At 33.8% G+C, this 25,618-nt stretch overlaps 5 protein-coding genes across 5 annotated transcripts; 1 reads left to right on the top strand and 4 right to left on the bottom strand.

Moving 5' to 3' along the window:
- Window positions 1-1,181: 1,181 nt before the first annotated feature.
- Window positions 1,182-3,961, bottom strand: LOC100313676 (NF-kappaB inhibitor-like protein). Its single transcript, NM_001168135.1, has 4 exons — window positions 3,342-3,961; window positions 2,696-2,801; window positions 2,308-2,554; window positions 1,182-2,093 (listed from the first exon to the last, which is right to left on the bottom strand). Exons 1-4 carry the CDS (start codon window positions 3,740-3,742, stop codon window positions 1,681-1,683), a joined length of 1,167 nt encoding a protein of 388 aa, NP_001161607.1. The 5' UTR covers window positions 3,743-3,961; the 3' UTR covers window positions 1,182-1,680.
- A 2,904-nt stretch (window positions 3,962-6,865) lies between these two features.
- Window positions 6,866-9,896, bottom strand: LOC146748055 (kelch-like protein 36). Its single transcript, XM_085505847.1, has 3 exons — window positions 9,005-9,896; window positions 8,527-8,729; window positions 6,866-8,196 (listed from the first exon to the last, which is right to left on the bottom strand). The coding sequence occupies exons 1-3, from the start codon at window positions 9,880-9,882 to the stop codon at window positions 7,934-7,936; spliced, it is 1,344 nt and encodes a 447-aa protein (XP_085361973.1). The 5' UTR covers window positions 9,883-9,896; the 3' UTR covers window positions 6,866-7,933.
- Window positions 9,888-12,640, bottom strand: LOC146748054 (uncharacterized). Its single transcript, XM_085496200.1, has 3 exons — window positions 11,290-12,640; window positions 9,957-10,940; window positions 9,888-9,922 (listed from the first exon to the last, which is right to left on the bottom strand). The coding sequence occupies exons 1-3, from the start codon at window positions 12,638-12,640 to the stop codon at window positions 9,888-9,890; spliced, it is 2,370 nt and encodes a 789-aa protein (XP_085352326.1).
- Window positions 12,641-15,688: 3,048 nt separating this feature from the next.
- Window positions 15,689-21,385, top strand: LOC100369603 (tubulin epsilon and delta complex protein 1-like). Its single transcript, XM_078007120.2, has 5 exons — window positions 15,689-15,802; window positions 17,687-18,241; window positions 18,617-18,703; window positions 18,871-19,056; window positions 19,384-21,385. The coding sequence occupies exons 1-5, from the start codon at window positions 15,689-15,691 to the stop codon at window positions 19,732-19,734; spliced, it is 1,293 nt and encodes a 430-aa protein (XP_077863246.1). The 3' UTR covers window positions 19,735-21,385.
- Window positions 21,386-22,853: 1,468 nt separating this feature from the next.
- LOC102806844 (uncharacterized) lies at window positions 22,854-23,843 on the bottom strand. The gene has a single exon (XM_006813365.1). It carries the CDS (start codon window positions 23,841-23,843, stop codon window positions 22,854-22,856), a length of 990 nt encoding a protein of 329 aa, XP_006813428.1.
- Window positions 23,844-25,618: the final 1,775 nt, after the last annotated feature.

Here is a 25,618-nt window from a genome sequence, read left to right as displayed (position 1 = left end):
TAAACAATAACATAGGAGTATTGAAAATACTGTTTTTTTGTAGTCATGATTTCACGTAGTCACATAAATTTTGGGTAAATGTTTTCCAAAACGACACAATCCAACAAAACCTACAAAAACTTGTATCATTACAAAACTTACCTTCAAAATCTTAGATAAATATAAATTTCAGGAACAATGAGTTACACCGTTAGAAAAGTCAACAAGTAAAATACAATTCTTGGTTTTGTCGAGACTCAATATATATATATATTATATACCTGTACTGTACTTGTTCGACTAATTGCCTGTCCTCTCCAAAATGTTTCAAATGTGATTATCTAATCATAAAACATGATCTTTGAATGCCGGTAATAAAATTTATATAATACAGCCATATTACAAATAAAATCATGATAGTGTTGCCACTACATGTAATACCCATTTTTGAAAACAAATTATAATCATCATTGGGGCGCAGCATTTGACATTTTATTTTATACACCTTCCACTACTTTTCTTGAGTACTAATAATCATTGGTCCTCGTGTATGAAGTTGTGTGAAACTGAACAGGTCACAAATGCTTAATTAATGAGATACAGTGTCCAGGAATCAAAACTAACAAAATTTCATGGAGGTCTGCTGGGCTACCAGTTTCAATATCCCAGTTTCTCATAGTGTTCCCATTAATAATTGGTGAAAATAGTACTATGGTTGTACCCAAACAAGACATAGATATATACAAGATGTAGAAATTTCAAAAAATATTTATTTTCATTAAAAACCAAATAACTAATATACAAGGTTTCTCATGAACACAAAGTTTTACATACTTGTATAGATAGCATGTTTTTTGAGTTGGAAAAAAAAACATGCATTGAACTGTTCAGATCTAGGAAGAGTGACACAAAATTGTTTTGGGATAGCATTTGGGGAAATATTAATAACGATTGCTGAACCTTAAAATCAGATAATAGTGTTTTTTAATTCCAAATAAATATACTAAAATTTAAAACACTGAAAAATAGACAACTTTAAATTGTGGTTTCTTTTTTACAACAGATGTATTAGTCAAACGAATCACTTCCAATTCTCAACAGGAAATAAAAGTACTGTAAAAGGAGAAAATATTCACTGGGTTTACTTTTTGTTTACAGTAAAATATTTTATTTTAGCTGGAATTAATTTACACTGAAAAGGCTTTTTTGGTGTTTTGTATGAAATTTATTTTCACTGATGAGGTGAATGTGAAATATAGGAAAAAAAGTATATTCACTGGCTTTATTTTCACTAAAGCATCCCTTCAGCAAAAATAAATTCGAAGTGGAAAGTATTCTACAGAATTTAATGTTGCTTAGATAATCACTGTTTCCATTTATTGGATTGTGAAGGAAATGATACATTATATGGTTAATGCTACATATTGGGTTATAAAACCTCTTCTCTAAACTTGAATAATTAAACCCAATACAGTACAATAAGTCCATAAAAAGTAGGCTGAACTTGGTGTTCTATTGATTGCCCTGGTGTCAAGTCATCTGCTACTTCCACTATAAATATGGAATATTTAAGATATTCCAAAATTGTGATTTAAATCAATAAATATAGTGATATTCATTCACATCTAATGAAAGAAAATATTAAAAATACAGAACACAATTTATAATACATGTATGTACAAACAATTCAGAAAAGTGTTATTAAAACGAAACTGGTTTTCCATTGATTTTAAAGTCATTATATTTGCATGGTTCTAGAAACGAGAGTATGTTAGTCTGCTGACATGCTGCTAAGTCATAGGGTGTCTCTTGTTCAACATTATAAAGTCCAGCATCAGCATTGTACTGAATCAGCAACTGAGTTCCTTCTAGGTATCCTCGACCAGTGGCTAAATGAAGAGGTGTTGACCCATTGTATGTCATTGGATCAACATGTGCGTTAAATGTACCCAGAAGATATCTTGCCAAGTCTGTGTTCTGTCCTTCAATGGCATAATGTAATGCAGTACGACCACTCTTGCCATCCCCTGCATTAATATCTGCACCAAGGCGAACAAGATAGTCCAACACATAGACATGGTTACCAGATGCTGCCAAATGAACGCAAGTTAAACCTGGAAAAGCAAATGAGGAAACATTCAATACCAAAATTAGGAAGTTTTATTTTTTCAACTCCTGGAACTTTTACAGGATATAGTACTAGTACTCTAGATAAATGTATCTAGATGGTTTCAGACAAAGGGACTTGTATTGGGGAAAATAAGGGGAATTCCCATATGCAAATAAGCCCTCATTTCCATATCTGGACAAAAGAATATTTATATTTACCTTCATAGTTTCGGAGCTCCAAATCTTGGGGCATCTGTGTCCTAACACCTCTACGTTGCATTTGTCTACACTCCAGATTGTTTGGTGGAATGGTTAGGGCTTTAACTGTTTCAAGATCACCATTTTCACAGGCTAAATGCAGCGGTGTTTGCCCATGTCGATCTCTGGCATCAACAGTAGCACCAGCTATGACAAGTTTTCGAGAAACTCTAGACATCTTTAGATATGAAGCTAGATGCAAAGGTGTCTGAAGTAAAAACAAAAATGAACATTTAGTATCTATACCTATACATCACTCAGCAGAGATGTTGTCGAAAAAATGCCTGAACATCATGCAACCACACAACTGATAAAAATCAATGATAAAGTGAAATAAAACTGCCCATACCTGAAGAAGACTGTTATAGATATCAAGTTGTGCAGATGATGGTGCTTGCTTTATAATTATATCCACAACATCTTCTCTATTATGTATGATTGCTAGATGTAGATCTCTATAAAAAAAAAACATAGTAACATTTAATATCAGGTTACAAGTGTTCAAAGATATTAACATGCAGCATTTGATCAGAAAAATAACACTCACAAAAAGAGCACAAATTGTTGTTCCCTGTACCAGGTTCAAATACAATAATTGTTATTTGCAAGTAAATAATGGAAATTGATGGATAAACTATTTCCCTATCTGATAGTCTACACGCCCTGAATGGTTGTATGACTAAACATCCACAGTTCAGTAAACAACGAAATAGGAAGAGAGCAACGACCGCTTATTGACTAATTAGCATATCCTTTTATAGCAAAGGGAATTTACGTGGATGTTTGTTCGAGGGAAATAACCAGGGAATTACCGAAGCTTCTCACAATACGTTCGAAACCAGTTAAAACGTGTTATGACGACATTCGCAACTATGACGACTTACAATATTAAATTATTATACTTCAAGTGAAAAAAATACGATACTTGTTCTAAACCGGGGCTGAAACTTATTCTAAACTACGACAACAACAAAATTATAATTTGTAATACTTACGTGTCTCCGTCTTCGTCTTGTAGGAATGCATTGATTTGAACGACGTTTTGTGCTTCTGTGCTTTCTTCTTGAACTTGAGCCAGTGTAGTTACTCCCCGTAGTACATCTTGTTGAATTGTTCTATTATTTATGCTAGATGAAATGTTTAGATTACCAAGCTCAGTCGATAAAGACGTGGCGCAACTATCAGTGTCTATTTGCGATCCGAATTCGTCGTTAAAAGATCTAGTTGCAGAATCTCCAATTGATCCGATGCCAGAGTCCGTACAATTTTCCATGGGCGCCTTTATATTGTTAAATTTCGGGTCAAATTTGTAATATTCGCGAGCATCCATGTCGTCGGGGCTTACGGGCCCAACACAATCTTCGACAACATCAGGCGATAGCAGAAAGTCCGACATATTGAATTCTTCGGTACGCGACGTTTCTGTGTTTCGAAAACTGGTCTTGTACCACACTATATTTATAAAACAGTTAATCGTGCGAGTTAAATCGATCTCTCAATAAGTCCAAATTATCCAGAATATCGCATGCAGCTGTGTAGTATGTGCAACAAATATTGGATAAATTTACACATACGCACCCTTTATAAACCAGCCTAACAACTAACTCTTCTTCGGGAAAAACCCAGAGTGCTGATCATTCATTGGTTCTTCCCGTCACGTGATAGAATATAGAGATGGGGGGATTCCCCGTGTTGTGTGACGTGTGCAAAATATACAAGGTCACTGCATGCGTTAGTGAATAATCAATAGTGAATAAGAGACTGGTACGGACATTTTGAGAACCAACTGAATCATTTCCAAATACAAATCAAAATTCATAAAATTCAAGCTATCAGAAGTTATTTTAGAAAATGCACAGTAATGATATCTCAGGGTGATGGAAGCATAACGAATGCACTATAACCTAAATACTAGTAAAAAAAACAATTTGAGAAGAATCAGGTTTCCACCACTATTTTTCAGTGGTAAGGTTTCATAAAAAGATAATAAACGTGTATGCTATGTTTTTCGATACATTTCCTCTCAATTTTAGACTAAATAAAAGCATTATGTAGTACAACCGAGAGTAAAAATTGCAACATCCATTAAAACCAAAAGCCCCGGTTTCATTGAATAACGTGTGCATAAGAAACTATTGTCTCATATACTCGCATAACACTGCGAGACTATTCTTTTTCACGGTTGTTTATTTTCCCATTTTTCAGACTTATCTCAGAAAAAAAGAAGCTTGCTGTCTTTCAATTTCAGCACAGTAACTGCAACAGCATACTTCCCCAATACTACCTATTTCTTTACACGTGGGTGACTACGGTGGGTCAATGCCCTAATTCACCAGTGCCTACCATTAGCATATTTGTTAGACTCGTTCATAATGTTTTTGTTGTTTATTAATTAATTATGACCAATGACGCCTAATAAACACGATGCAACGTTTCTAACTAACAGAAGAAACGATCGTAATCGTAAATAGTGCATTTATTTGAATGTAAAACATCTGACGACGGTTTTCTTGTGTATTTGTTCCTCTCCTCGTGTCACATGGTAAGCAACCATGGGTAATTCCAGTCATCGTTGCGAATAACTTCTCGCTTGCGGAAATTTACAATTGTAATAGAACATCCTGCAAAGCAATGAGGAGAGAATTAATGGCACCACCTTCCATGGGAAATGATTTCGTAGAAATTGTTGGTAAAAAGAGATCAGATCCATGGCAGAGACAAGATTTTGGTTATTCGGAAACTTCTTCGAAGATTGTTTATTGCGTATTTGCATTGGTGGTAGTATATCATTTGATGATGTCATCTTTCAAAAGAGATTTTTCTTTTGATATATATAAATTATAATATAATATAGTAATATATATATAAACTGTTATTCCACGAATTTCCAGGAAGCTAAACCACGAATATATGTAATGTATTGCCGGACTATGAAACTTCATCGTACACTTTCTTGACTATTTAAAATTGTTGTCATAGTGAAGATGAGAGTCGTCTGCATTGTACAATACGAAACCCGTTGGGGCTACATTTAGCGATCTTTTGGGGGAAATTTCTTTCATATCCCTGACGTTTGAGAAACCAATTCTCTTGGGAGGTGAAGATTTCTTAGTAATTATACAATCATGTCTGTAAGCCGCGATGTTAGACTCGGCACCCAGTCCCTTGTTGCAGCCACCACTGTGGCCCAAGAACGGGTGCCCGGCAAGGTGTGTCCCATTACATTTAAAACATACACTGTTGATGCCAGTGGTCAGTTGAAGCGGAGCGTGCAAGTGAGCTTAGGTTGTTTGCGCTCTGTCAATGTGCTTAGGGTACTAGTATTCGTTTAGCTCAGTTATTGTGCAACATATATACATAATACTAGTCATGTAAGTAATCAGTTTGAGGAACCCAATCTCTGCAATAAAACAGCTAACTCAGACATTGAAGGTTAAGATTCAATGAATATAATCCACATAAAATACAGTCCCCGAGTAGCAGTAAACGAAACCGAAATTTAAACTTTTCCTCAACTATTTTGCAACTCGCAGTATTCCGGGTAGTATTACGTGCTATAAAGCTTCATTACGCCAATGAAACACACACATAAATTTTACTGAAGAAAACGTCATGGATCAATTATATCACAATGAATATTCAGAGAAGAAGACTTTAGTTCGCATAGATCGACTTGTACAGCTGTCGACGTGTTATACGTCGTGTTTGAGTGTGCGATTACTAGAGTAGTTTTTATCAGATTTTTTTTTCAAACTAAGAAATATTTTCCATCGGTAACAAACTCTGAATATAATTTTAAATTTTTGCTAAATTTTCATTAGGCTTAGTAGATATGTCAACTTTATTCATTCGGCGATACAACAAATATATTTTCTTAAATTTCGACTTCTCCTGTCGACTATAAATCATAGACAAAATCGTTTTTGTAGCATTTCGTGACCGTATCATTTTACGAGGCTGCTTTTCTCGTGGCTACAATAACTTGAGTAGATAAGGCACCAAGTTCAAATGGGAGAAACACCCGTACACAACTGTACTGTTAGTTCTCACAAGTCATAAAACCGTGACTTACTACTTTAAATTGAATCCTATACTAGTATTACAACTGTTATCAATTCAAACGTAAAATCATGCATCTGCAGCACCAGCCAATGGCAGTAGACAACAACTTACTGTCGAATGGGATAGTTTATTATGTAACATCGAAAACCATGAATAATTATTAATAGTTTATTTTAAACTTTGAATTTATAAAAAAATATTGTATTTTATTCTATCCAATCGGACATTATAATAATATCAGTGCGAAATTATGTTAACTTGATTGTGAGTTGCGCCATCAACGAATCTTTTCGTTCACTTGTGGGCAGCTCGTTGTTTTCGCTACTTTTCGACAACACGAAATATAAAATAGTGTTCTATCACTGATTTACTCATGCATTGTTACAGTAATATGTCAGTCGTTTTGATTGTTTGTTGTGTTATGTTTCCAGAATTATGAGTTTATATAACGAATGGGTATATTTATGTTTACTTTATTGAAAATTTCAATTATCCAATGTCATACAATAATAGCAATTCATCACGTGACTTTAATATCTTGAAATTTTTTTACAAGTTATACAACTTATTGTTATCCCTCAAGTATGAGACAGTCAAAGTTATTGTCCAAGAACAGCCCACTGATCGTTAAATTAATATTGATATTTCCCAGCGTATTTCTCGACTCATTTTACATAAGGTTAGTTTAGATTTAAACTAGGAAAGTTTTTTTTTGGCATAATATTTCACCTAAATGTACTATCAATATAATATCAAGACTTTCGTTTCACGGACCCATAGGCAAGGTTCTCACACTATTGTTTACATACATTATCTCACGGCAAATGTTTTTCAAATTCTATTCACAAAATATGTAAGTAATCTGATAATAAACTAGTCCAATGTTCAAAATATGGTTTTTGAAAACGCACTGATTCATTATTTGTGAGCTGGCTGTGCAAATTAACATACATCTAAATTTTAAAAAAAAACTATAACAGTAAAAACGGACGCTGACAACTAGTACACATAGAGAATATGTTACATCACATACAACAAGAGCAAATAACAGTAATAAAAGTTTCCTGATCTTCTTTAGAAAAAAAACATGACTTTATGATTTCCGCATTATATATATTAATTACAAATTGATTAAAGTGCATACACGTGTAAGGACCATAATTAAAAACTAGTTTAAGCATACAACGTTTTTTTCTTCTTCTGATAGCTGGTCATTGGGCAACATTGCAAGAAATTTACATGTCAACAGTTTGATAACCACGTCCACTAACGCTTACAAATTTTCTGTAAGTCTGCAACTCGAGGATACAGTAAGTACATTTTCGAGAATGTTTCGAACAGATATGACTCAGTAATGAAACAAAAAGATATTATTTTTTTGTTTGCGAAAACACTTTCTCGTGGAAATTTTCGATAACTTTAAATTGTAATTTTGTCATGTGATCCACTAACTAGGATTTTATCTTACTTTCAAACAACCTCAATACATCTTGATGTTATATTGCATCACTGTACCATAAAAACTTTATTTCGTGCTATTAGCAGTCTTATCTGCTATAACACAAGCTTTGCATATTTTAATAATACTTTCAAACTGAAGTACTTCAGCAAGTTGGAGAAGTTTCGGTAGTTTATCAAAATCTGTGATTGACAATGTGTATAACACATGTAAGACCAATTCGATGTCTGCAGCACTAACTCCGTAGATTTCTATGATTGTATATTCTCCGTCAATCCTTTGTAAGTTAATCGACATGTCTTCCGAATGTACAAAAACCGACGATTGCCCTGCAACATGAAGTAAAAATAGAGATGCCGTAATATAATTATGTAGTAAAAAATGTTTGTATGAATAAATAATTTAAGTGCTAATAAATTAGATAATATGTTAATGTGATCAAAAATAACATTTGCGACGACATTTTAATCGTGATGGAGCAATGCACGCAACATTAAACTGATATTGTTGTAATATTTACTGATTCAAAGACACATTTAATCCCTCAGAACAAAATGCACCATTTCGGCTTTTAAATTTGAGTTAGAATTATAATTGTATACCAAATACCGAGGTGAAATACCTGAACAAAAACATTCACATGTAACGTCGGTGCTTACCTTCCATTAGAAGACGTCTACAGACTGGGCTTGAAGCAGCCAACACCATGCCATGTACGAAATAACATTTCCCAGTTGTTTTCAATTGAACGTCGCAAAGAAAACTTTCATTAAATAAGTCATAAAGACCTTGCAGTATACTCGAACCATATTCCGGATTCATAATGCCAAAATCGCCTCCAGTTTGTTTTGAACTGCTTTCCCTTAAAAGTACAATATGGTAAAATATGACACATATAAAACAAACAAACAAGGCAGAAAATACAGAACACATCATCATTCCATTTACATTTTAGATCATGTGATTCAATAATTTGTTTACATTCTGTCACGATGACCTTTAGGATATATGATATATGAATATACTATACGTTTCAATAGTCTATGTATTAACTTATTTTCAGGGACTCTGAGATAGAAATTCTCCAGCCTAGACAGATCATGGTGAATCGACAGTTTGACAGATTTAGATACTTACCCTTTTATAACTACCGACTCATCTTCAGACAACAAATACTTCGGCACTTTCAATAAACATAATGCCTGACAGCCTTCAAATTGCAATAGAGGTGACTCTACGCATGTCTTCTTTGAAGGGTCGTAACACAGAACACTTCTACTGACAATAAAATCATACTCATAGAAGTGTCCATGTAAGGCATAAATTTGACCATCCTTGAAAACAGCTTTATACCCAGCTATTGTTGTACCAAGAGATCTGCCAGGAATCTGTATTGCTCCTTGTGTATCAGCTAAGACCCATGTATTGTTACATGGATCGTACATCTCCATTTTCCACAAGCAGTTGATGCGATCATGGCTCAACCCCCCAATTGCATATATAGTATCACCTACAGTAAGCATACTGTGCCATGTTCTTTCAATATTCATAGATTCTTTCATCTCCCACTCATCAATCTCTGTACAATACGTATATAGCTTCTTGCTGATATAATAAGGAGAGCCAGGATGACCACCAGTGATGTAGAGTTTTCCCTTGTATGCTGTCCCAGCATGGGCATACAGTTTGACCGGTAATGGCTTGACCAATGTCCAACTATTAGTTTGTAAATCATATACCTCTACAATGTTCATGCCATATTTGTCATTACAGTTTCTACCACATACTGCATATAGTTTTCCATCCAATGAGACAAAGCAGAAATCAGTACGTCTGTGATTCATTGGTGCAACTTTGGCCCAGCCACCATGCCTTGGGTCATAGCGATACACCTCATCTGTGGCAAATGTTGTACCACTACGGTCATCATCTAAAGCTTCATGGATCTCCCCACCGGCAATGTAAAGGACATTGTTAACAACAGCTACTCTATATGAGAGTTGGTTTACTGGCATTCGACTCAACTTTCTCCATCTACCAATCCTTTTATCCAGTCTATGTAGATGAGCCTGTCGATTAATCGCTAAACCTTCCATCGAGATAAGTACCTCTTCCTCGTCATCTTCGTCTAAGGCATTTGTTTCAGCATGTCTTTGAGGAAAAAAGTGGTTGAGCTGTGCATGGATTATTCGATCTTGACTAACTGGGTCATCCATCTTGAAACAGTCTTCCACTACACAATCAACAAGTTCTTCCACCTGCATGCTAGAAAATTTCACTGTTTGAAGCAATTTTGAAGCATCGTTGATTCTGATACCTTTGTTTTCTTTGATCCATGCTTGTATGATATTGAACACCTTAAGTGGCTTATGACATTGGATTCTTGGCTGTTTCAATAGATACATCATGTTTTCCAGAGATAAGTCAGACAGTGTGGATTGGTAAGAATTTGCCACATCTATGAAGACATCCAAAAGGTTTACCACTTCATGTCGGCCTATGAATTCATCATGTAGATTGTACAAAGCTGCTATGTTGAAGCTCTCCACAAAGTTCTGAGGACAGGTGCCTTCACGTAAAAACTGCAGACAAAGTTCCATTACTGCAGCAATTTGAAAATGACTTCCAGCATGTAGTACACCTATGAAATTGTCACCATCCAATGACAAACATCCAGAAGAAATATATTGCATTATCGCACAAAAAGCATCTTTGGAGATGCTGAAGATTTGAATTTCCATTTGCTTTGTAGTACTCTCTTTCAATCCTCCTGTAAACATGACTTTAAAATAATCGCTACATGAAGATAATAGGGTTTTGCTACAAGAGAACTTCTTATCTTCTACTACTAAAACAACTTTATCGCTCTTAGTCATTATTTCTGACAATTTGTAAACTTGTTTAATTAACTTATTTGATTCTTCCCTTTGAAAATTTGCAGCAACCTTATCCATGTCTTGGGAAATTACTTCACTTTGAGACTTCTCATCATTCAGACTTTCAGCATCATTTTCAACCGGCAATTTGTAAAAGTGTGGTCCTTGATCAATATTTTGTAGAGGTCCAAATAAACCTGAAATAAAATGTTGGTCTGATTATTATATATACTATCTGCATCACTTTGGTATCTTATCTAATATACAAATATTGTAATATATTGCTAAACCCTCACATACACCTACACACAATGGGTAGCATATAATCATCATCTATTATCTTCCATTTGTAGTTTTTAAAACTTATTATGTAAATCATACTCATTTCTGTGAGTTTTAATTTGTATATGACTAACATTGAGATTAATTACTTATCGACATATTAGTGCTTAGTAAAGGGAAATGTGTTTCCATCGCGGAGGGGTTATTGCATTCCATACAATATAAACATATATAAATACATAAAAAATATAGAAAGGTACTTACGAATGCGTGAAAGGTCAATAGTGCCCTGTTCTGGTGTTAAATTCTTTTGTAGTTTCAATGTACAAATCCGTGGGTATGGCATTTTGTCGGTTTTCTGCATTAACTCCCAGTTATTCGCCTTCATGTTGTATTTGATTAATGTATTACTCTTATCACTCATAGCAACACTGTCAACTCCCAGAATATAAATCGTATCCTCCATGAATGTACAACTTGGCCAGATGATTCCATGTGGGATTGTACTTCCCAGTCGTGACCATGAGTCGGTGCCTGGACTGTACAGATCAATAGTGTCTAGCATGCACCCATCAGAATTTTCTCCACCAATTATAAATATGCCAAATTTTGGGGTTTTGCAGGTGCCATGATTAGAACGGCTAACAAGGAGTGTTCGTTTTTGCGAAAATGTGCACATGACAGTGTCAAAGCACATGTTTACACTGCTGCGTTTACATGCAGTACCAATTGTTGAATAAGCTGATCTTGATCCTTCAGATTGGTTACATCTAAATTCATGCATGCCACCCATGATGTAGATGACATCATTAATTGCTTCTGCGCCATGACAACATAACTTATTAAGCAGATTCCCCACTACATGCCACACATTGTGTTTAGGGTCGTACATTTCTATGGTCGAGGAAATGTGAAAATGTAGATTGCCTTGTTCATTTACAGTGGAATTTATCCCACCAATAGCATACAAACGATTCTTGGATGCCACCAGACTGAAGAAACAACGATTTTCTACCATTTTAGCCATGGGGCACCAACATCTTCTTTCAAAGTCATACAGAAATAATTCATTTGAAATAATCTGCCTTATGGTGGTGGGACTGTAAAAACTTCCTCCTGCAACATAGAGACTGTTGTTGAACGTTGCTATACCACAACCAAACCGATTCTTGATATCTGGTACATCATATGAGTTGTCGTCTGGTCTAATATTAAAACAATGCATCCAACCCTTATTCACGTCCGAGCTACACTTAATAGAATGTCCTTCAATCATCACAACGTTATCATCTAAGTTATCTTTACTGATTTTTTCTAGAGGTTTTCTCCATGGCAACAAGTGACGATTAAGCATGCGCGAGATTGCTAACTTGGGGCATCTGTTCAAGAATGGATACACATCACTGGACTCGCGGAGAGATGGAATATTTAAATGTTGAAGAAAATGGTCTATAGTAGGAAGGGTTTCTTTTTCATTCAGCTTTGTAGTCATGTTTTCATTCCTTTCGACATTTTGTGTGGGTTTATCTTTTTCAGAGCCGTTTAGATGTGTCCTTTCTTGCAACAACTTTGTAAAACCTTCCCCAGAAGACTGATGAGTAGGGTGGTCTGACATTTTAATTCGAGTTAAGCTTCAAGTGATACAGTATACTGTAGGGAGATACAAGTTTAAAAAGTGTCATATACTAGTAATTTCGGACGCATATTATACTATACTATACTATACTATTAACATCTATTTAGAGTTTAGTTAATCGCACAAAACATCATTGTCTGAAAACTATAACTAAAGAACAAATTAATACGTCTTGTGGGCAAATTATGAAAGATACATGGCCAACAAATAGTTTAACATGACCTTTAACCTATCGGTAAAACCTACATTACAGTTTACAGGCAGTTCATAACATGAATTCAAATAAACTTAGTTGTTTCCTTTGTTGACTAATTTTTGTTAGGAAATATCACATAAATATGGAAATCAACGTGATCAACTAAAATCTACTTGCTTATGTTTTAACAACCTCTATCAAACACGAATCAGCATAGTATTTTACGATTGATGCTATATTAACAATAGTCCCTGTGTTTACATGACCCTCAGCATAGAAATAAATTTACTTGTTTTCATAATCAGAATTGCAATCAATTGTTATTTTAATGAATTTTGATTATTATTATTTTTTTGAATATTGTTATTTTAATGTTAACAGTGTACCATAATGCCATACATGCTAATAGTGTACTGTCATGTCATACAAGTTAACAGTGTACAATAAAGTCATACATGTTAACAGTTTACCATAATGTCATACATGTTATCAGTGTATCATAATGCCATACATGTTAACAGTGTACACAATGTAATACATGTTAACAGTTTACCATATGGCATACATGTTAACAGCTTACAATATTGTCATACATGTTAACAGTGTACCATAATGTCATACATGTTAACAGTTTACCATATGTTATACATGTTAACAGTGTACTGTCATGTCATACATGTTAACAGCTTACAATATTGTCATACATGTTAACAGTGTACCATAATGTCATACATGTTAACGGTGTACACAATGCCATACATGTTAACAGTGTACCATAATGTCATACATGTTATCAGTGTATCATAATGCCATACATGTTAACAGTGTACACAATGCCATACATGTTAACAGTTTACCATATGTTATACATGTTAACAGTGTACTGTCATGTCATACATGTTAACAGCTTACCATATTGTCATACATGTTAACAGTGTACCACAATGTCATACATGTTAACAGTGTACCATAATGTCATACATGTTAAATTTATACCATAATGCCATATATGCTAACAGTACAACGTAATGTCATTGCATGTTAACAGTGTATCGTAATGTCATACATGATAACAGTGTATGATAATGTCATACATGTTAACAGTGTACCATAATGTCATACATGCTAACAGTGTATCGTAATATCATACATGTTAACAGTGTACCATAATGTCATACATGTTAACAACGTATCGTAATGTCACACATGTTAAATGTGAACTATAATGCCATGCATGTTAACAGTGTACCATAATGTCATATATGCTAACAGTACATTGTAATGTCATACATGTTAACTGTGTATCATAATGTCATACATGTTAACAGTGTACCATAACGCCATATATGTTAACAGTTTACTATAATGTCATATATGTTAACAGTGTATCGTAATGTCATGCATGTTAGGTGTGTATCATAATATCATACATGTTCACAGTGCATCGTAATGACATACTAGTATATATTAACTAATGTCATACATGCTAACAGTGTATCGTAATGTCATACATGTTAACAGTGAAGTGTAATGCAAATTATACAGTAAATTATCATTTGTCTAAAAAACAAACTAACTGGATGATCTGCTTTTAAGCATGTGCTCCGAATAAAGGCAATATTCTGGCTAGAATGTAGTTCGCATAAGAGAATCAATCAACCATGGCACGTCTCACAATCTCCAAACGCCCCTTCAGCGCAACAGGGCGCAACAGACCGAGGTACTATAGACAAAAGAAAATAATGCATATTTCCAGGTACTGGACACATGGACCCAAAAAAATCTCAATAACGTCGTTCTTTTTCTGATCTATTTTTACCCAAGGCCATGCAAGTTCCATCAACGTTTAACCCACATTCTAACATAGAGGTTTTGAATGTCACTGTGCAATGTCTGCAATGTCACTATGCAATAAGTATGTGAACGATCTCGGTTTAAGCTTCAGCAAAACAAATATGTTATGACGATGTATATTATTTTACATATATATGCCCAAAGTACATACCTTATACAGTTACTCGATAACATACAAATGTCATAATCAGATAGAAGTTACATTAACCGTGTTTCTACTCGTGATCTTATGTGTTGAACCTGCCGACTTCTGGGTTAGACCATGGATGGTTAGACACATAAGCAGTACTTGGGTTACAATATTATTCATAGGGTAGGTTAACACTGTGAGTATATCCGTTAACACGCGATAGAAAGAAACGCATTTTGTTGTCATCAAAATATGTTCCCTGCAAAAACGTACACGCTATTGTATGTCATTATATAAGTACTATTAGTGTTCAAGGCTGGGAACTAAAGAGTCAAGGACGTCAGAATTGGGCGGGAGACTTTAGATACTTAATATCATATTGGATCTCTCATTCCAATGAAATACTAAATGTCAATATGAGACGTTTCTGTTTATTTATTTTTTTGAAACTACCAGGTCTTCAGTCACAACCTGGTTACGCTAAGAAAGTCACGGCCTTCTGTGTTGACGGGCGGGACGAGCCAGCATACGTGCGTTTTAACAAAATACGACCTTCCAACTGATGAATCTAAATGTAAGACCTTCTCCCATGGGGCTTCGCGCCGTACCAGGATTAACAGGAATAGGAATCCCGTCGTCTGGTGGCGCTATCTCCCGCGAGATTTGACCTACAGTACCACACATTTCATAGGCACGTCTAAACATGATAGTGTAGTAATTCGACAAATTGTGTGAATACTCGCCAAATTGTCAAAATATTGATTGGTCATTGCAGTGCAGTATTGAAAATCACCTATCTATGTGCATACCACTAGAAATGTCACTTGAATAGAAATCGTTGATAATAATGTCACTTCTCCGGGAAAGTATCGAATTGCTCTGTCGTTCAATCACGCTTTGTGGGACGACGAAAATTACCCCAGAGTGCTTCAGACAGGCTAAGTTTGATAAGCAAGAAGCGGTGAGTTTTCTTATTTAACAGATCAAACATACTAACTTTTTATATGGTAAATATAATATTATTCCTACGTATTAATATATCCAACACAAATAAATTTTCTTTTGGGTGATAATAAACTATAATAAATTATTATTATAATCAGAGGTACATTACTATGGCCGTTGCAAACCCCAAGTAATGTACCTCTGTTATAATATATTAATATTAAAAATGTACCCTTTCTAAACCAAGCATCAGTTGATAATTTACGATGATGTCATTTTTATACTATCTTTCAGGTATCTATAGTTAGAGATCAAAGTCCCTGCAGTTTAGTTTATTGAAACATTCAAAATTCCTCAGAAGGAATTAAAATGGTTACACTAACTGCTAAAATACATATATAAAACATACAAATTTTACAAAAAATACTATCTAAAGCACGACATGGTTTAAAAAAAAACAAAAAAAAATATAGATATATGTAGGTATATATATTGAAAAAATAAATAGATGAAATAATAATAATAAAAAAAATGAGCAATATACAGTAAGTCAATTCATGTTCTATTTTAAAAGTAATCAAACCGGTATTTTGGAATCTAAATATTTATAAATTCAAACTACATTTACACATAGCATGAGCTCATGCAGTGCTGGAGTGCATTAGCGCTACCACCTTGACATGCCCCAGTCTGCAAAGTTTTTGTTCCATGCACCTCATTTAAACAACATTCAGACCAATATCATAGTTGCTGCTCGTCTCACAACTCTGACAAGTGACATGTTGCTGGTAAATATTCCATCCGATATGTTTGTCTTTGATTAAATATACTGTGAGAAAGAGTCGTCGTCATTTTATATCATTTGACAAGACAAAATATATACGGTATATTAAAGAATAGAAAACAGTGTGAATACCACTGCACATTGTCAAACTAGCAATGGCATTCTAACTGTCGTAGAATAACCCTAACCCTAACAATTGTAGAATGGTGAACTGGGGCATCTCGGCAGTTTTTCCACCTTTGCTTGCATTGATGGGTAATCATTAGATAAAAAGTTGTTTAGATAATTTTCTCAAACATGAAATGCAACAGGGTATACTTTTAAAATATATTCATTCATTTCACTTACAAAGCAATGGACCAATACAATCACAGGACACTACTCCTGGATTGTTTTTGCATACAGACTCACTCTTTATCAGTTCTGGATATTACTGTAAAATGACTAAATTTCAGTGGGTTTAAATTTCGCTGATTTACCATTTCAGGCATATTCAGTGGGTTTTAAATTCACGGTTTTATCATTTAGATAATGTGTTCTATGCTAAATTTTACATATTCACTGGGTTTTTAATTTAGCGCATTTTCCAGTATCTAACTGTTTTTGTCCCAAGCAACAATTCATCATGTAACATAACATTGTCATACAATTGCCTTTTAGGTATACATAGTTTATTGGGATGAAAGTCTCCAGGATAGTCTTGACGCAATTTTTTGTTTTATTCAAAACGTAATGATAATTTATGGAATGTAATTCTATCATGTTAAATATTTTTTATATATATTTTAATTCATGATATATAAAAATTATAATTATTTATCTTTTTATTCTTGATGACTCTAGATTAATTTTGTTTTTTCAATTTATAATAATAATAATAATATTTATTGCATTAGAAATACAGTATTTCTATCAGTACAGTAGCAATAAAAGTATAACAAAGTATAATAATGAAATAATAAAGAAATTTTGAGCTTTTTTGTGTTTCTATTGCTAAAATGTACTGTCAGGTGAGCCAATTTAATATTGTACAATTTATTCCATATACCGATAAATGCAGTTGTCTGCACTGTGACCTCCACGTTGTTTATTTTTATTATTGGGTATGTTTTACAGGTGATGCCATTTTGGGTACTACTCTATGAATTGCTGTACTTCCTACAATATGGACAATTCCAAGATGTAAAATATGTAGAAAACCAGACTAAGAAAGACATAATAGTTATCGTGAAGCACTGGATGTATAGTCATGGATACAGGTCCAGTCAATTCTTCAGTCTTACTATGCATATGCTTAATGGAAGCCGTGAACTTTTACTTGCATTTGGATGGTTAGTTGGCAAATACCACATCATAGATAAATTGACATCTCATTGTTGTTCAACACTTGTAACTGATAACTGTGAACTAGGCGGATCATGTATGGACAGTATTCCGGATAGATATACTAGAGCTGATAAGGGAAATTATCAATGGTTTGCCCACTACTTGCCATGGTTGAGTGGTAGACTGCAGCTATCTATGAGAGGATTGTACTCTGCTGAAATGGAGAAGTGTAGTATGTCACACCATGTACATGATTTTACGCAAGGACTGTCATTGTCTAATTACTCTACTCATTTATCTACGTCTGAGACCCAGCTCTTAAGACACCCAAAACTGCTTGACAAGGTATGGTGTTGATTGCATAGTCAATTCCTAATTGAGTAATTTGCATAATGCTTGAATCTTCCTTTTTGTTAATATAGAACAGTAATGTATTGAACTAACTGAAATTCTATTTTTTAGTATTTTTGTTAATTCTAATTAGTTTTACTTGAAATTTATTTTTCTGATATTTGACAAGAATAAAATAAAATCTGTTAAAAATATTGTACTTTTTCAAACCAATACAACCAACTTATCGTACTAGTACATACTACATTATTCATCCATTCATCTACCTATTAAATTTAGTCTGTTGTATTACCAGTACATACTTTCTGAATAACACACTGCCATGCATTGATGTAAGACTTATTTATTTTTGTTTATTCACACTTTAAGTGCTGTGTATCACTTGAAACCCAGAATACTACTATGCATGCCTTGCTGAAATGGAAAGAAAATGAATCGATTTTCTGGCAGTGGATGGTAAGATATCTATTATTTGTAAAACCTGACAGTGTTATTTAACAAATTGATGCATGGTAAAAAACTCACAGTCACTGTTTTTTCTGGCACAAGATTATTGTATGGGTCTTACATTAATGAAATTGTTTTGAATTCTTTGTACATGACCATAGGTTTATATTTTGTAGGAAAGTGTACTTGATGCCAAGAATCAAAACAGTGATGATGAAACTGAACCTTTTAGTGTTCCAATGAATGTTACCAGGCCAACAAAAATAGCATGTCCACTGATGAATTTACATGCAGATCTCGGAGTACTTCTTACAAAAGTTGGTGGGAATATTACTGATGTTGATAATTGGTGCAAAAAAAAGGTAGGTGTTTCATTACTTGCAGATGATAATATACAGGATATTATTTTGTGTAGAAAATGTTTCTCAAAGTATGTAAAATTCATTCATACTGTACCAAAATGCAATTAATTATATATATCCAGAAAATTTATAGAACTGAATTCTATTTAGTAAAATAAATAGTATTAGTATAGGTTGTGGTCATCTTGCTGAGAATACAAAAACATGACAAACTCAGAAGATTGAGATAGAAATTGCAGTCAGTGTACAACACTGGTTTACTAATCTACATATTATGTACATGTATTTTCATCTAAGTTAATACAATTGTTTTCCATTTTCTTTTAGATTAAAAGTGTGACTAAGAAACAACGAGTTGATTACATATTGAAAGAAATTGAACAGGAAGTAATTGACACACTCTGTCATACAAGCAAAGATGCATGCAGATTTAAATACACATTGAAACCACCTCCTGTCTATGTATACAAGAAAACACAAAATAAACAGTTGTGTCATGATGATACATCTGTTAAGGACATTAACATTGCAATACATGAATTGTCTGAACTCCAAAATAAGCTACAAAGTGAATTAGAAAAGTTGAGATATAAACACAAAGATGATATGAGTGTTATATGTGATGATAAGCTTTGTGGTGTTGTTTGTATTCCCCCATCACTGGGACAAAACACCTAGTCAGTCTGTCTAGATCCTCTTCTCAGGTAGTTCTTATGGTTTTCATTTGGAATGGCTTAATTTTGCGCATTGTCTAGATACATATAAGATGAAGTGTGATATGCGATAAGGAGCTTGTGCAAATTAAAGAAGTCTCACAAATTGCAAGATGATCACAAAATCACATGCCAAACATGTGTTTCTGGAAATTCTAATGCAAATGAGCGAGTCTGAACTGAACTGAACTGAACTGAACTGGTGACTTATTTGAAAAAGTGTATATCATTGTGTTATGCATTATTTGAATGGAGTGAGAGTCTCACTCATTTCTGTTTATGTAATTTGAACTTTCCAAGTGTCAACTGCATTCTGTGATGTCAGTGGAATTGATGAGATCAAAAAATCTCATGAGCTATTCATCACTGTTGCACACCTCCTATCTTTTAAATACTTTATATTGGAGGTTTGGCTAAATGTTCGAATGCTGAGTTACAGTACATCTTCACATTTTAAGTGATGTTAATTTTGTCCTTGTCTGTATTTTCTTAGATGAAGGTCAAGGTATATGACAGGGAAAATGTCCATCCTCATTGTCATCTTAAAATTTGGGTTGCAATAACTCAAACAGTTTTGGATCTTAGCCAAGTTCGATTTTTGTGTCTGTTGTATGTATAATTTTGCAAGATATTGCTTAAATTTTGTTGAAACTTCTAACAATTTTTTATCTGATCTGGGCATCTTTTTAGAGGGACTGTCATCAATATGGAATATCAAGCACGTTCAATTTTGGTGCAACTAGCAAGTGCAGTTTTTAAGATATAGGATAAAATTTGGATGAAATAAAACATGAACAGAATGAAGACATTTATTTATATTGAGTACCAGAAGTTAGTAATATGCTCTTCAAGATCTGTTAGATAACAGATATGTTGTTTACGTGTATACTAAAAAGAGTGACAGTACAGTACAGTGTACTTTCCCTACCTTGTTAAAATCTGGCTAGTATTTTATTTCGTTTACATATGTGTTATATTACTGCACTATTATTTAAGAATTGTTATACAATTCATGTTGTATTATGCTATAAGGAACATTGAGATAAATGCAGTACATATTGTATTATTTAATGAACACAGCTAGTATTTTTCTTGCCAAATTTTGCTTAGATTTGTTGCTGTACTATTATTTTTTAGAAACCTTTATACAATTTATGTTGTATTATTCTATAAGGGATGTTGAAATTAATACAGTACATGCAGTTATGATGTTTTGGCCTAAATTACATAATTAGTTTATATCCATCCATAACTTTCTGTAATCTGGATTCTCAATGGGCAACGTTGTAACAGTTACACTGATTTCTGATTTCCTCTGAATTGTTTTATCAATGTCATGCGATTGATTACAAGTCAGTACAACCAAAGATTCCAACTAAATTATGAAATGATTTAAAATTCTTAGATCGCATGGTTGAATACGGTACCATTCTATACTCTGTGAATGGTTTATCTAATACGGTGTATTCTATTCTATAGTTTTACTGCACAGATTTCATGTATAAATATTAGTTTTATAAATACATTGTTTTGTTCTCTCCACTGTATTACATGATTGATGCATGTATATGTATGGGCCCCCTATGTATGGAATAAAAGATTCTGTTGCATGTCAATCATTTTACTGTAACCTGTATTTATGTTTACTGTTAAGATGAAATTCAGTTTTCTGGATACTAGTTACTCAACTTCAACCTACAAGAAAAAAGGCCCCCATGAATGTTATGTGTTATGATTGAAAATGACTGGTGACCATTTTGGTGATTAAGTCCTCAAATCCTAAAACTTTAAAACCGGTTTTCTGAGATGACTGGGCCAATTTTAATCAAACTTGGTATGAAGACCATATATATATATATATATACACACACACATACCAATACTATGTTCCTATCCATCTCCCTGGATCAACGTTAATGTCTCAAACTTTCACTTTTAAGCTTAACTCAAGGGACTTTGTGTGATTGACTTGTCAGTTGTGGGAACAAATGTTGAAATTGGCATTGATAAAATTAGCCAAAAATTTCAATAATTACTTCTCATTCAGTCCATCATCAGCTGGGCTTGTCAGTGATTTTCTTGTTATGGCGCCCTCTATCTATTAACGATACCTACCTGAAATGTAAATCTTGTAAATAATTTGGCACAATAAAAAAACAAAAAAACAGCAAGGTATTTCTGATAACTGAAGTCACATTAGAATGTCAAGACGTCCCTAGCTATTCTTCTCAAACGATTTTTATTTTTTTCAAAATCTGTTGTTTTTTCTTGTTTCTTTTTTGTAAAGTGATATAAGTTCATGCCTGTACAAATTACCCAGAATACACAGCCCTTGTATAAGGATAGGAATGATGGTCAGCTAACATAATATATTAATGAAATTAAAAATAATTCAAATATGCAAATTAGTCATTTAATCATTTTATACCAATTTTCAGAATATTCCACATTGTGTGTACTAAGCATGGCATTGAAGGCGTGTAGTCTGTTCAAGTCACATTCCCTTCAAAGAAAGAGTCACTTTATGTAAATTGAAAATAGAACTTGCATAAACTGTCCTCATAATAAAACTGAAGATGAATTGTATTCTTCATGGATTGTCATCTCTATAACAATTACCAAGACGACATGAAGGAAAATATTTAACTCACTAAAGAAATAGATAATTAAATTAGGAAAGTATATTTACAGATCTTTTTAAGTCAGAAATGAAAATTCGGTATAAATTCATTACTAGGTACTTTCATTTACTACAGGTATTACTTTTATCTTATTAACTAAGCTGTACAAACTGTTTTTATTGCTTTGTACAGTACAGATTATTATTATTACGTACAAAGAACGCCCATTAGCGACGAAGCAATTTAACAATATCGTAATACATGTACATAGTTTCATTGCTTTGTTCCCTTATTTTATCAATGCAAAGTGGTTCAAAGAAACTATATCCCCATTCACTACGAAGTGCGTGTACTAGTATTGTATAACTGGATACTGCATGTACTGTATAAAAGGATTCTTTGCTTAATTTACGGTATTCGGTTCACCGTTATGATAAGTTCTTCATGCCATGAACACAATAATTTAGATTTTGACTATGTCTTTGTGGCAGTTATCGTGTCTGCAACGAATATTATCGGCAGAAAGCGACCAATGACCCCATAGTTTGGCACGTTCTATTTTCTGAGCATTTCCTAAAACGTGATTATTCAAAATGACAATCGGCTGTGTATGTGACCGTATCTCCTTATTTGTGTACCATAATCCACTGACGAATCTCTCAACCGGTAGCCACTGTATGTTAGCTGATTTCTCTGTCTCGATAATATCACTCAGAAACACTTGTTCCGAGCCTGCCATCCCGATATTTCGCCATCCTTCTTGGTTTCGGTAACCCTTCATTTTTTCAGTAAGTTGACGTGTAAGTTCGTTCCACATTCGCTGACTTGTGTGCGTAGCGTTAATATAGAGAAACCCTCCATTGACCATGCAGTGTTGGCAATGTTTACCTTTATTCTGCATTACAACCATGTCCACACTCGACTGGGCGAAATATTCAAGTGGGTCGTCGAACCAGGTAGCGTCGGCTTCTGTTTCAAAAATGCTGAAATTCCTTTGCAAGAGTTGGTTCATGATTTTGACACGAAATAACCCAAAATAGTAATAAATAACCTCACCGTATGTCATCTCGTGTTTAGTTCCGTATTCAAGCAAAATTACATTGAGATCGTCTTTCCACTCCGCCAGTCCACGGTACGCATCGACGTCAGTTGTTATAAATATCGTTTTTGGTAAAATACTGAAACATTCAACATTGCAAATCCAATTCTTCGTTAAAGTTAAAAAACCCGAATTCAAGAACTGAAGTACAACGAATCCATGTTTTTGTTTTATGGCCTTGGCAATGGTTACTAGTTCGTCGCTCACCCTGATTTCAGAAATGTCTGGTGGCCTATACGTATGTATAATATTGATATGATAGACATACAGGGAAATTAAGATAACGGCTCCCAGCACAAAGACGATTCTCGATCGACTAGTCATCCTTAACTTGGCCCGTACAGAAGAAACCATGTTGAGGTCAGAACAAGATCCATATTACCTTTATTGGCAATGTTACAACCACGAGCACAGGGTCGGCGACACGTAGTTAATATTTAATACTAGTAGATTGTTCTCTGTAAACCATTAAATTATTCTGTTCAAAACATGGTAACCGTTTTTACCATTATTATAGTCATACAAATTGACACAATGTACTATTTGGAAGTATTGAATACCTAGACCCGTATTTTATTCAAGTAGCGGTTGTATAAATATATATACCATAGTAGGCAATATGTCATAGTAGGCAATATGTCATAGTAGGCAATATGTCATAGTAGGCAATATGTCATAGTAGGCAATATGTCATAGTAAGCAATATGTCATAGTAAGCAATATGTCATAGTAGGCAATATGTCATAGTAGGCAATATGTCATAGTAGGCAATATGTCATAGTAGGCAATATGTCATAGTAAGCAATATGTCATAGTAGGCAATATGTCATAGTAGGCAATATGTCATAGTAGGCAATATGTCATAGTAGGCAATATGTCATAGTAGGCAATATGTCATAGTAGGCAATATGTCATAGTAGGCAATATGTCATAGTAGGCAATATGTCATAGTAGGCAATATGTCATAGTAGGCAATATGTCGGTCATTTCATTTTTGTACCAGGCCTTGGATGTAATCTAATTTATGTATTTCCATATATCGGATCATGGAGGTAATAATCCATGATCGGATAGAGTGTTTTGACCACTGGGCACAATCCCTCAGTTTTGAAGGACTGTGTTTTGACACTATGAATTGGCTTATTTATATTTATCACGTGACTGAAATGCGACACTAGATCATGTTTCAATATAAATAAAGTCTTCAGATAGCCCGTGTTTAGCAGCAAATGATACCGTTTCTAGTTGCATTTCTCCCTTGTGCCATAGAGACTATAATTTTCGCGAAATTGCCTTTTAGGTGTACCATACCGACCCCCATCTCAAAACATGTCCATAGTTTGATATCTAGAAAAATAAATTCAGTTGATTACACGTATCCTGTTTCACTTATCCGTTCTCGTATTTGCCGAAGAGGGCTCAGAGTCTATGTTTTAGAGACCAAATCTGAAAACAGTATTCCAGGTTGCGAACTAATGAAAAATACTACAATTTTAAGACATTAACTTCCTCAATCAGAATATAGGTAAAATCGTAGAAAAAATACTGCTCATGAGGGTATCATCAAACTGAATAAAATCATTTGCAATAACAAAATCTGACATTACACTTTATTTGAATTACTTAAAATTTAATCGAATATTTATCGTTTAGACATACCACAATCTGATTAAATCTGAATCCGATGTAGGTATAAGCTCTATGTTTTTTTTTATGTTTGTTACTGTTATTTTTGTTTATTTATGAATATTATATGTTTTTAGTCATAACTGAACAAAAATAACAATATATATATATATATATATCACCGTAAAGAAATTACAATCTTTTTTTGGCTCTTAATAATAAAGTTAAATAAATAAACATGAACACAAATTAATTATAGTATCAAAAAAAAAACAAAGAAAGTTACTAAATGCTTCTTTTCAAGTTTGCATTATCAATGTATTGGATTAGTGTTTTCAGTAAATGTATATCTGATGCGTTGATGATTGTCTTGAATTTTTCTGTTATGTCCATCTCATGTAAATTAGTAAATATTTTGTTAAATTCATCGTAAAGAGTCTTTCTTTCAGAAGAGTAAGCTTTACAAGATGTAATGAAGTGGATTTCATCCTCTAATACATTGC

Source organism: Saccoglossus kowalevskii, chromosome 2 (assembly GCF_978046115.1).
Source record: "Saccoglossus kowalevskii chromosome 2, keSacKowa6.1, whole genome shotgun sequence".
NCBI lineage: Eukaryota > Metazoa > Hemichordata > Enteropneusta > Harrimaniidae > Saccoglossus > Saccoglossus kowalevskii.
The sequence above is the reverse complement of the archived record's forward strand: the minus strand, read 5'-3'. Positions and strand labels throughout refer to the sequence as shown.

Bases quoted from the DNA above. Each gene is read 5' to 3' on its own strand.
- LOC146748054 (XM_085496200.1), bottom strand. From the start codon at position 12,640: ATGTCAGACCACCCTACTCATCAGTCTTCTGGGGAAGGTTTTACAAAG. The intron at 10,941-11,289 runs GTAAGTACCTTT...ATTTTATTTCAG, and splicing joins TATTGACCTTTCACGCATTC to GTTTATTTGGACCTCTACAA. The intron at 9,923-9,956 runs GTTTAGCGATTA...TCATCTACATAG, and splicing joins GGTACTTATCTCGATGGAAG to ACTGGATAAAAGGATTGGTA.
- LOC146748055 (XM_085505847.1), bottom strand. From the start codon at position 9,882: ATGCCAGTAAACCAACTCTCATATAGAGTAGCTGTTGTTAACAATGTC. The intron at 8,730-9,004 runs GTAAGTATCTAA...TGTACTTTTAAG, and splicing joins GAGTCGGTAGTTATAAAAGG to GGAAAGCAGTTCAAAACAAA. The intron at 8,197-8,526 runs GTAAGCACCGAC...TTCATGTTGCAG, and splicing joins TAGACGTCTTCTAATGGAAG to GGCAATCGTCGGTTTTTGTA.
- LOC100369603 (XM_078007120.2), top strand. From the start codon at position 15,689: ATGTCACTTCTCCGGGAAAGTATCGAATTGCTCTGTCGTTCAATCACG. The intron at 15,803-17,686 runs GTGAGTTTTCTT...TATGTTTTACAG, and splicing joins AGTTTGATAAGCAAGAAGCG to GTGATGCCATTTTGGGTACT. The intron at 18,242-18,616 runs GTATGGTGTTGA...TCACACTTTAAG, and splicing joins ACCCAAAACTGCTTGACAAG to TGCTGTGTATCACTTGAAAC.
- LOC102806844 (XM_006813365.1), bottom strand. From the start codon at position 23,843: ATGGTTTCTTCTGTACGGGCCAAGTTAAGGATGACTAGTCGATCGAGA.
- LOC100313676 (NM_001168135.1), bottom strand. From the start codon at position 3,742: ATGTCGGACTTTCTGCTATCGCCTGATGTTGTCGAAGATTGTGTTGGG. The intron at 2,555-2,695 runs GTATGGGCAGTT...TTTTTACTTCAG, and splicing joins TCTATAACAGTCTTCTTCAG to ACACCTTTGCATCTAGCTTC. The intron at 2,094-2,307 runs GTAAATATAAAT...TTGCTTTTCCAG, and splicing joins GGAGCTCCGAAACTATGAAG to GTTTAACTTGCGTTCATTTG.